Raw genomic sequence first — 11539 nt, 5'->3', positions numbered from 1 at the left:
GAGAATATATCGGCTCATCCGGTTCCATAACTATTTAACACAAAAATTATCCACACGTGTAAAACTATTTTATACAGCCGTCAGCAATCGGACAACAATTGGACTGATTTTTCAAACAATGAGAAGACAACAGGACTGATTGCTACTGCTGTGGAGTTTTTCAATAGAATCGGCCAAAAAGTAATGGAAAGTTCAATGAAAATCCTTTAAAATTGATAAGCGAAATCGGTATACGCTTAATTTAATACGACGATAATTTTCATTGTCTCGTGTACTTGACGATTTATTAATACATTTGATGACAGCAAGTGTCCGATGATTTCTATCTTAACGACCTTTCCCCCTAAATTTTGATGCGCCTGTAAATCAGTGATGTTTTGTCAGTAATCGCGGTATTATATCGGACCCCCTGTTAATACCCCAGGAAAATATTTGAAATTAAATAAACACGAAATAATCTGTCGTCTCAGACTAAGCCATTTTTTTCCATTAGCTAATCACCGCTCATTCAATATCCTGCAGTATTTTTTTCCATGAATTGAGTTTGTTTTTCGTTCAATTATAGTACTAATACGTGGAACATGTGTGAGAGCCTGAAGATTGGTTTCAGATGTTGAGTGACAAACTTGTATAATGTATCCCCAGTAGTCACTTATCACAAAAGCGGTACAGACTTGAGCCGGTCTATAAATCTAACCGAAGCTTCAATCGCTACTGAGGAGTGAACATGCGAAATACAACATGACGAGCATGTTTCAGTGAAAATCATTAGGCAGTATTTGCAGAATATATTCTAAGTATTCTTCCGGTAGTTCTTGACTCCGTAAGTTCGTGACCGTTATTTCTTCTGACAATTTTATAAGTTGGTGCTAAATATGAAAAAAACGGGCTGTCAACATGAACCTGGGAAGCTTTACCAGTTGATTGCAGCAGTGATAGGTAAGCGCACTGAGAGTATTTTATAATAACTTTTTCCATTCATTTAAACAATTAGCGAACGGACGCTTTGCGCCCGTTGCTAGATTAGTTTATACTATACTATTTTACATGGAGAAAAATTTTCTAGAAAAATTCTAGTACGAGTACTGGAAAAAATTACAATCCACCGGCTGTGAAAAATTCTAGTGCTGTTAAGGTAAAATTTCTTGGTATTTCTGGTTAAATTTGTAGGGATTTCTGTGAAATTTTCACAGAAATACGGGGAAAAATTCACGTTTTCCCCATAAAATTTCTAGTAATTTTTTCCTGGCTGTCACTTTGCGTCTCTTTTCGCGTGCTAGCAATGGAATTTTTCTAAAAAATTTCTCCGTGCATTTCATTTTCTTCGCCTTTTCCGTCTTCAGGATTAGATTAAGTTACTTCGATTCATTGTTATTCTTGATATATATATTTTTGGCAACAGTAAAACTTCCATCGAATATCTTTTCGAACAATGAAAGAATACTCATCAATTCGATTTCTATCCTGGTCTTTTGATAGAATGATGAATGTAATGAATGGCGTTAATAGCAAAAATCACGAATTGGAGACTCAAAATTTTTAAAAGGAGATAATCGGCTAGAAAATGGAAAAATTAGTTTTTCTTCATTTGTGTCAGTGCAAACTTGAAATTACTGTTTTTTCTTCAAATATGGAAAGGATATGAATATTTTCCAGTTTTATGAAAATATAAAAATTAGGAAGTATTCATTTAATGAGAATGCAAACATGAAATAAAATCAACTTAGAGTTTCAATAAAAGCTCCATTACGAGTCAATCGAATCAGCTTATTTATTCGATTCTAATGAAGTTTATTCAGTCCAAACAACGCATTCTTCCGGCTGCAGAAGTGATTCTTAATACGAATTCTCTGTTATCAAATTAAAAATGCATAAATAACTTCATAAATGGATTTTTCATGAGAAAGACTTCACCGAAAATTCTTCCGTAAAAGCATGATTCCCGTAAAATTGCTTCCACGGCGTTTACTGCAAAAATTACTGGTTCCGAATAAAATATTAAATTTTCTCTCGACGAATTCGTCGCTGCACGTGATTTTGGGGAAATTTCTCTCTATATAATCAATTTGTAAATTAACACAACGCAAAAATTTGCAGGGTTCACGGGAGCCAAAATAACTGTCTGGAGGGTCATACGGGGATTATATGAGGGTCATAAGGGGTCATCTTCTCCGATGCACGCATCGCGCGCGCATGATTGGCTAGTGATTTCAGCATATTATTTCTCATCATTATGAATGCACTTATTCATCACAAAGGAGTTAATGCCCGCTTTTAATATGCTCAGATTTGCGAAGAAATGGGGGAGGGGGGAAGCGAAGCGCCCTAGTACACGTATGGAAAAATTTAATAGGAAAACCTAGCAAATTCGCTAGACAATTCCATTGTATTTCTATTGAAGTTTCTATTAGTTTTTGGTCGATTCTATTGAAAGACTTTCTATAGAATTTCCTCGGCTTGAATTTTCCAAGTTTCTCTTGTTTGATTTGCTTGATAAGAAGAAAACAAAACTTGGAAAATTTCAGCCGAAGAAATTCTATAAAAAATATCTGAAGAGAATAAGTTATATAAACAAATCGCACTCTATTAAGATATTCGAGTGAACGTTTCAATGGGATCGGCAAAAAACCAATAGAAAGTCAATAGAATTTTCTAACGAATTCACTAGGTTTTTCTATTAAATTATTTCGTGCGAGTATTGTAATGAAATCAGTTTGCAATGAATATCTCTGGGTCTAAGGAAGATAGAAAAATTTTATTACAAAGTTTTTTGTAGAGCCGATTGAGAGCTACAACAAATGTAGTTACGAAAATTTCGCTATCTCCCTTAAATTCCGAAATATCACTCAAAAACTCAACTGGGAGATAAGTCGACTCAAACTGTTTTACCACTTCGCTACTGAGATAATGTCCAAGTTGTCCCCTCAAGAGCAATTAGCAAAGTTGTCTTTGTGAAGTTGGTGTATCACCGTAAAAAGAGAATGCCAATCCATTGATTTGCGAAAATTTCAGTGAACGTCATATCCCTTTCGAGTGGAATTGCCCTCGGCTGGGCATCACCGGTGCTGCCGCAGCTCCAAAGTCCCGAGACTCCGATCGGCTCAGCTCCAATGTCGACTGAACACATCTCGTGGCTGAACGGAGTGCTACCCCTGGGGGCTCTGACAATTCTCCCCTTCTGCAGTACACTCACAGAAAGATTCGGCAGAAAGCTGGCGATCCTCCTGGGAGCGATTCCTGCGATTATTTGTTGGCTGCTCAAGGCCTGCGCGACTAGTTACATCTATCTCCTATTGGCTCGATATGCCGCCGGAATGTCGATGGCCATGCTCATGCTGATGGTACCGTTGTACATCGCGGAGATATCCGCGGACAGTATCAGAGGGCAACTAGGCTGCATTCTCGTCTTTGCTGTTAAAATTGGTATTGTTATAGGGTACAGCCTCGGTGCAGCGCTGTCCTACCAGCTTTTCGCAATTTGCGGACTGATGGTGCCCATTGTTTTCATCGGGATGTTCGTATTCATGCCGGAAACACCGACTTATCTTGTCAGGAAAGGGCTCATCGATCGAGCGACGAGGTGAGAGAAAAAATCACACTCAGTAAAAATAACGGAACAATTCACGTACTCCGCAATGGGGAATCGTGCTCCGGCAATTTTTATAGGAATAGAAGAGAAGAAATCTGAAACGTTCACTGAATTTTCCGGTTCATCCCCGAACAAAGTACGAAATTGTCACGTAATTTTTCCCAAAGAAGTAAAATCTTACAGAAACTTGCCGATTTATTATGTCTCCAAAATCAAAAATTCTTGATCGTTCAATAATTTATTTCTACGTTCTGTTCCGTAAAATTTCTCAATCGTTGGGGAAAAATTACGGAACTACTTGTCCCCACAGCGATGAGTTATCAGACGGGTGGTTAATTTTTACAAACGGAACAAATCGTGTGAGTCGGAACAATTTCAGTTCCGACTCACATTTTTTATTGAATTTTAGTTCGTTAGTTTTGTTCTGGTAATTTTTATCGAATTTTCCTCTCCGCGTGACATTCGAAATGTTCGGAGACAAAAATCTGTGGAAAATCATTTCAATAACCCTCAATCACTCGCTCAATGATCACGGCGCCGCCCGTTTTCGTTTTTTAAAAATATTTAGCGTTTCTCGACGCTTAAAAATTCCAAAAAATTCGGGTTTCTAGTTCAATCCTTTTATTAAGCGTTGGCGTTGTCCGTTTTCATCTCGGGGGATTTGTTCAGCTAAAAAACGCAAAAAAACGTCGAATGGACAGAAAAGCGGCGCCGCGCCGCCCGGTGCGAGTGAGTCTGTCGACCGCACGAGCACCAGTGTTGCCACATTCACTGCCACACTTGAAATGCTCGCATAGTGGTAAGCGCCAAAGTGGCAACAGTGCGCTCGGTTTAAACCAGCGGCGCCGCTAACCGTGCGGCGGATGAAGGCTGGCGGCCGAGCGCGAGTGATCGAGCGACAATCGCATTGCTCTTTTGAAAATTTTAGTTTAAATATCGTGAAGTCTTAAATTTACGCGGACATCATTTATGACATAACGTACTCGAGGTAGATGAAACGCAATAGAAAAATAAGTAGACAGGAATATATTAGAAAACGAGGCACAATCTTCCATAGACATCTATCAACTATGTAAAACTCGTTTTTATGAATATCCGTTTTATGCCAATTGGATGGGGCATTAAATAGGAAAAATTAGAATTGTTTTCATGTTCTTATGTATTATGCTGGCGCTATGAACATTCTAAAGAACTATAAATGATTATAACTATGATTTATAAATCATGTAATTGTATTTGACCGTAGTTGAAGGAGTGATTCGAACCTGTAATTGTAAATGAATAAATAGATAGACAAATCGTAAAACTGATGCGCAATGCTCTTTCGGGAATTTTCACTTAAAAAGTCGAAAAAATGTGAAGTGAAAAATAAATTTTCTCTCTTGAGTTATGGAAATGTTGTGGATCGAAACGTAATTTTTACGTGATTTTCGTGGCACTTCTTCCGTAAATTTGTCTCTGCGTGGAAAAATGCGATTGCGCTGACTAAAAATATATGATTGAAAAAATTGAAGATCTTATGTAATTTACCTCCAGATCATTGATGTGGCTGAGGAATAACGACACGTCAACGGTAGAGCGTGAACTTCTACACCTCCAGGCACTAGTGAAGGAGTGTCCGAGTAGTAAAAAGTCTGTGGGATTCAGGGACTTGTTCAGGGATCGAGGAACGACAAGAGGATTTATCATATCCTTGGGGCTCTTGTGTGGCCAGCAAACCTGCGGTATCTTCGTAGTGGTAAATATTCCTCTAGTTGAATAAATCTTGATCATCACGAATTTCTTTGGGATTTCGTGAATTTGAAAAGATTTTTTCAATAAATCACTGTGACGTCATAAGCCAGAAAAATTAAAATTCTTTCATTACATACAAAATCAGTCAACTGCATTGTAGAATTTTTCAACTAGATACTAGACTGCCGATTGAGCACAACCTCAACCAGAATGTTTCCAATAATATCAACTACCGTTTAGAATTTATTTCAGATTTTAATCCTCAAAATTTGAGTTATATTTATACTACTTCAATAATTGCAAGTAATAACACGCATGAAAAAATTCAATAGAAAACCTAGCGAATTCGCTAGAAAATTCTATTGGAATTCTATGGGGTTTCTATAGAATTTCTATTAGAATTCTATTGGATATTAAATGAGAAAAAGTCAATACATTTCGAATTTCTGTTTGAATTTTTCCCTCAGATTTTTTCCATTAGAATTATTGGACACTAATTTTCTAAGTTTTTTCCGCTCGATTTTGTTTTGTTTTGTATTGCAGAATCCGAGTGGAAAAAACTTATAAAATTGATGCCCAAGCATTCTTATATAAAAAATCTCAAGAGAACAATTCAAACAGAAATTCGAAATCTATTAACTTTTCCTTATCGAATATCCAATAGAATCAGCGCAAAAAATAAATAAAATTTGTCAATAGACTTCACTAGAATTTTCTAGCGAATTCGCATAGATTTTCTATTCTCCAATCTTTCATACGTGAGCCCAATTCCTCCCCCAAGCATTCGACCAACGCAGCCAATTTCCGTAATCCCCGCTTAAATTTCCAGTCTCAATACGCCGCATATATCCTGCAACAAGCGGAGAGTTCCCTGAAGCCGAATACGGCAGCAATAATCATCGGAATTGGACAGATCGTGGGATCATGCCTGTCAACAATGACGATGGAACGAGCTGGAAGAAGATCACTGATCTTCATCTCCTGCGCCGGAATGGCCACCTGTTACTGCACAATTTCCGGTTTCCTATTCTTCAAAGAATACGACTTCAGCGTCTCCTCCTTCGGCTGGATCCCCGTGGTGGCACTGTCCTGCTGGGCAATTCTGTACTGCGTCGGCATGAGTCCAGCCCCCTTGGTCGTGGCCTCTGAAGTATTCAGCCCCGACATATCGAGTTTCGCCAATTCCGTTTCGATGGTATTCATGTGGATCTGCGGATTTTTGATCATGAAGTACTTCCCAATTATGAAAGAATTAGTTGGCTTGCACGTGTGCTTCATATTATTGGCATCATTTTGCATGGCCACATTTGCATTCACTTACTTCCTCATTCCTGAGACCAAGGGGAGGAATATTGAATCAATTATCGATGAATTGAATGACTGTTCCCGGGGATCCAAGCAGAATGGACGACACGAGGCAGCGGAGATGATAACGATTGATAAAAAAATCACCGTTTGAATACTATTAAGGTTTAGATAATTGATAATCCGTGACGTGTAAATAATCGTGCTTATTAATTTTTTACTTTTGCAGAAGAATCCGACAGAGGGATTCATGAGTATTAACGCAATTGCAATGTTTTTAAAAATTTAATTCAAAAGAAAAAATCATAATAAAGGCCATTCTTTTTTTAAAATTTGACTTTGGTTATGTATGACAATTCTGACTGATTTGAATTTGTGCTATGGTAATAATGAGACTTATCGGCAGGGATGGCCATCAATCTTCCGATTTTTCAATATTAAAAGAATTTCCGACTGACATTCATTAAGGTTTAAATATACTAATCGAAATTAAAAAATGCTAAAATAATTGATAATATAAATTTCCGATTGTTGGTGAATTAAATATTTCATAATATGGATCTGTAAATTTTCTATAAAGTAAATAACACTAAATTTTTTATAAGGGATTTCCGATTATCCAAATAATCGTTAATCATCCGAACTAAATTACTGACTAGTGAATAATTCGGAATTTGAATATTTAAATTGATGATTACTTCAGTAATTAAAATTTGAGAGTGATGTTACCCAATTGACTACTTAATAATTTACCGGTAATTATAAATTATGAATATGGCTATCCCTGCTTATTGGATTTTGGATTTTCGTAATTTGCAATTTGCTTTTAAGATTCAATAAATTGCTCTGATGAAGGACTCCTCGTGAGTTCGAAACGTCGAAATCTTTATTATTATTCTTTCTTTTGAATTAATTTATTAAAACCGCTGCGATGATCGTTATGACTGGGAGATGTTGATGAGAAGGAAGTATTTTACACGGTTGAATAATAATTAAGATTTTTGATTGAGGCAATGGCAGGATCTGTACCGACTGATGATCGCGCAGAAATGGGCGCAGTTGTATCGTATTAGAAAATTGTTTGTCTTGCCTTGCGGTCGTTAATGACGAGAGTTGACGAGTTGCCTCTCTCTCCGGATAAAACTCCGAAAGAATACACTTTTATTTCCACAATCTCACATACCATGTAAATAAAACCGATTGATTCATAAAAAACTCAATCATCCTCCAGTCTTTTCCTCACATTCCGATTCCCAAATTTTCTCTTTTTGAAACTGACACCAGGGCTCTCATCGTCACTATCACCAGTTCTCACTTGAGTCACTGTTTTTTCCTTGAAAGTTCTCTGAGGTACAAAGGGCTCGGACTCCTGAGGCTTCGGCACCTGCGCCTCCCTCTTGTGCGGCAACTGCAGATCGACAACTTTTTTCGGACTGGAACCCAAAAGAATTCATTACTAATGAACCTCGCCCTCAAATAAACTACTTTCATACTTCGTTAAAGCTAATACGAGACAAGTGTGTGGTAATTCCACTCTATCTGCCCGATATTTTAAATCTCACAAACGAGATAAATATTATTGAGTGTTACATCAACACAAATACCAAAGGTAGTTTACAAATTTTTTTAAATAAATTTTTTTCGTCACTTAATTAACAAATGGGGAATTTCAGTTAAATTGAGAGTTAAGATAGGACTCACTTGAGGAATCATAACATGTCCACGTGGACTATTTGTAATATTCGCGAATATCTGAACCAGTACAAGTCATTTAAATATTTATTTCGGTATTGAACTCTCTATTTTTCATGGATATTAAATGAAAAAATGAATATATTTGAAGCGTGTGAATTATTCTTAGCAATTTTTCTTCTTGTTGTATCATATTTTCTTTTTACATTGCTAAACAACCTTGACTTCAGTTTCAAAATTATTTTCAAAATCTATGTTTGATGGTAATTTGAATATTGTTATACCACGTTATTTAAGTTTGTATTATTTCCCATTTGCCCGATAATTTCCATTGACTTGGTTTCTCTTCCACAATTGATGCCCTTTAAACAGTTTCTCTACCCTGAATCTAAAGTACTGAAAAAAAATTTACAGTAACCAATTTTAAACATACATGACTTCAACAGTCTGCCAGGGTCCATAGGGATCGACCTTATCAGGAACACTGTAGTCCCTCCTGTAAGGGATCTCCTCTCCACTCGCCCTCACCCCATCTTTATCCTCACTACCCTCATTCTCCCTCGTTTGTTTCCTCAGCTCTTTCAACCGCTCTCGTTCTGCATTAGCCCTCTGCTCCTCGATAATATCGACTCTAGCCTTAGCCTCTTCGTCCTCGAGCTGCTGCAACAGCTCCTCCTGCAGTGCCTGCTCCTTCGCCTCCTCCTCCTGCTCAGCAATCGTCATAAACCCCTCCTCAGGTGCCTCCCACGTGGTCTCTGAATCGCCAAACCCCATTATCCCCTTCATTCCATGGAAAACAAAGTTTAAGATGGCCTTTCAAATCGATTAAAACTCACCATTGGTCTCCGTGTGCCAGTAGTAAGTGTATCCTTCGGGACTGTGCGCCTCGTACCAAAGTTTTCGAACAAGATGCTTGGCGAATTTCTCCCCCGCTGGATCCCTCTTACCTCGCCGCTTTTCCCTGCTGGGCTTTGCCTTCCCTGGAGTCTTGTTCTCACTTGGGTTGTCACTCGAAGGACTCGATATACTTACCTGCTGAACCCTAGACCGATGGAATGTCGTTGGGTCGCAGTAATCGATATCCGCTGGAAGCTGTGCACGATTCAATTAGTTGATTGAGTCAAACATCATTACCCAGGGTAATCGAGTTATCAAGAGTTCTTTTCCATTTGGAGAATTTGATGATGAACAAATTTTCAATGTATTTCTTACTCCTTGAGGCCTCTTGTGACGAGGATTCGTAGCCGCCGAGGCCTCCGGCATCTGATTAGGATTATCTGGCGTCTGAAAGTTGAGAGGAAGATACAACGATAATTTCACAGCTTCGGGGAATACTTTTGATTAGTTTTATATGATTGATGAGTTTGCTGATAGTTACGGTGGGGGCTTCAGTCCTCTCCCTCTTATCCCGGATAATCTGTTGTGCTGTCAGATCCGTCGTGTTACTCTCGACGTCCTTAAGGTAAGCTGCCATGGCGGCCTGAAAAATGATTCTTTATCGTGAAAAATTTCAACGATATGAAGGAAAAGTTTAACAGCTGACAGCGGCAACTGACAGGAGGGGAGTTTCAGTTGTTGGGAGCAATTCGATTTTTGGATACAATACTGAGAATACAAATTTTGCGCAACTTTCTGTCCTGAGATTTTTACGGAAATGATAGCAATGGAATTGAGTGAAGGGAAGAATTGAAATTTATTGATTGAATATTTTATGATTCAAATGCAAAATGGAAATCAGTTTCTGATTTTTATCGTGTTATTTTAATTGGACTCGAGACAGATTTCAGTTCTATTATTGAATTTTGATAAGACAGATTGAAAAAATATGAGAGAATGCAGATCAAAATTGAAAAAAAAATAATTCCAGTAAATTTTTTAAAGAATGGGAAAAGAATTTGCAATTTTTTATTGCTTAAAGTGCTCAATTCATTATCCAATTATTTACATTGACGTTAGTTTTATACAATGTCTGATGTGTTTGCTTGTGTTTTACACACGGAGAGAAATTCTTCAGAAAAATTCTAGAAAAAATCAGAATCGTGTTGAGGTAAAAATTTCTAGGGCTTTCTGGTAAAACTTCTGGGCATTTCAGCAAAAAAATTATTCAAGTACCAGAACAATTGACGCAGCAACACTGGAATTTTTTTTTAAAACTTCTATCCCTGCATTATTGATATTATTATATTGAAACCATTTGAATTTGGGATTTATCGTTGGCTACGATTTAAGTTATACTTTTATGCTACATTCTTTTAAGTAGTTACAAATTTCTTCAATATATTTGAAATCACGAGACTCTGTAAATTCTTCAGTGTTATACGGAGGGGAAGGATGTGCCCCATTGAAAAACAAATAAAGTAAACTTACACTCTCCATATTTTTGAGATCATTCTCAAATTTCCTCGTCTGCTTCGCTTGTTTCGCACTGTTCTTATGGATCTCCTTCAACCTCTTGGTGACATTTTCCTTGTGCTTTTTACCACCCTCATGAAACTGAATGCTCGGCTTGTTGTCTGCGATCCAGCATTTGCAGAAGTCGCAGAATTTTCTTCCCTGGGATTTCCAGTAATCAGCCCTGTAAAAAAAATAGTAAAACTGGTGAGTAAAAAATCGTTATCAGTTGCCACGTGTTCGCGGAAAGTAGTACACCCTCATCCTTTATGACCACTGCAGGTTCAGCTGGGAATTGACTCTCGTAAAAGACCGTGCAAACGTGATATCGAGTATTTATGGAAATTTTTATGAGACGTGTAGTGCACTCGGGGGAAAATTCGAATGCTAATTTCAGTTATTACATGAGTGACAATTGGACGAGTTTGGATTATAATTTAATGTTAATGTACGTCGTTACCTGAGTCCAAGGCCTGGCCTCCGTATCTGCATTCTGCCGGGACCATTCCAATGCCCTTTTACCTTTCACCGTAATTTTTTCTGGGTTTATGACTCAGGGGTAGACGCCCGAGTCGAGGATTTGGTTCTGATTGGACGTACACAGGTCTTTCAAGATCTCTCCAGACCTAGATGGACCTGGTAAGTCCGAATCAGTTCTGCGATTCGGACATTCATGTCATCTATACATGAGGTATTCATCTATACATGAGGGGCTAATTGATCGGATCTGGGTGAACGTTGATTCCAACTATTTAAGCGACGGGCTATTCAGAACTCTCAAAAGTATGTGGAAAAAGTGAAAACTGAGAAACCGTTTTTTTTTGCCCC

General features: G+C 37.8%; 2 protein-coding genes across 2 annotated transcripts; one reads left to right on the top strand and one right to left on the bottom strand.

Moving 5' to 3' along the window:
- The first annotated feature begins 664 nt into the window (after positions 1–664).
- Positions 665–7099, top strand: LOC107041691 (facilitated trehalose transporter Tret1). The gene is made up of 4 exons (XM_015262351.1): positions 665–939; positions 3013–3580; positions 5126–5327; positions 6153–7099. The coding sequence occupies exons 1-4, from the start codon at positions 876–878 to the stop codon at positions 6780–6782; spliced, it is 1464 nt and encodes a 487-aa protein (XP_015117837.1). The 5' UTR covers positions 665–875; the 3' UTR covers positions 6783–7099.
- Positions 7100–7749: 650 nt separating this feature from the next.
- LOC107041667 (WW domain-binding protein 4) lies at positions 7750–11259 on the bottom strand. The gene is made up of 7 exons (XM_015262315.1): positions 11172–11259; positions 10688–10895; positions 9699–9800; positions 9533–9604; positions 9157–9412; positions 8754–9075; positions 7750–8061 (listed from the first exon to the last, which is right to left on the bottom strand). Exons 1-7 carry the CDS (start codon positions 11201–11203, stop codon positions 7845–7847), a joined length of 1209 nt encoding a protein of 402 aa, XP_015117801.1. The 5' UTR covers positions 11204–11259; the 3' UTR covers positions 7750–7844.
- Positions 11260–11539: the final 280 nt, after the last annotated feature.

Source organism: Diachasma alloeum, unplaced genomic scaffold, assembly GCF_001412515.2.
Source record: "Diachasma alloeum isolate Michigan unplaced genomic scaffold, Dall2.0 Dall_scaffold_00179, whole genome shotgun sequence".
Classification (NCBI taxonomy): domain Eukaryota; kingdom Metazoa; phylum Arthropoda; class Insecta; order Hymenoptera; family Braconidae; genus Diachasma; species Diachasma alloeum.
This window is presented reverse-complemented; position numbering and strand designations above follow the sequence as displayed.

What these genes read in the sequence shown, in the direction of transcription:
- LOC107041691 (XM_015262351.1), top strand. Translation starts at nt 876, where the DNA reads ATGAAAAAAACGGGCTGTCAACATGAACCTGGGAAGCTTTACCAGTTG. An exon ending in CTCATCGATCGAGCGACGAG is followed by an intron (nt 3,581 to 5,125) that starts GTGAGAGAAAAA and finishes ATTTACCTCCAG; the next exon opens with ATCATTGATGTGGCTGAGGA. An exon ending in CCTGCGGTATCTTCGTAGTG is followed by an intron (nt 5,328 to 6,152) that starts GTAAATATTCCT and finishes TTAAATTTCCAG; the next exon opens with TCTCAATACGCCGCATATAT.
- LOC107041667 (XM_015262315.1), bottom strand. Translation starts at nt 11,203, where the DNA reads ATGCAGATACGGAGGCCAGGCCTTGGACTCAG. An exon ending in AGGCCAGGCCTTGGACTCAG is followed by an intron (nt 10,896 to 11,171) that starts GTAACGACGTAC and finishes TTTTTTTTACAG; the next exon opens with GGCTGATTACTGGAAATCCC. An exon ending in CTGGCACACGGAGACCAATG is followed by an intron (nt 9,076 to 9,156) that starts GTGAGTTTTAAT and finishes TTGGCGATTCAG; the next exon opens with AGACCACGTGGGAGGCACCT.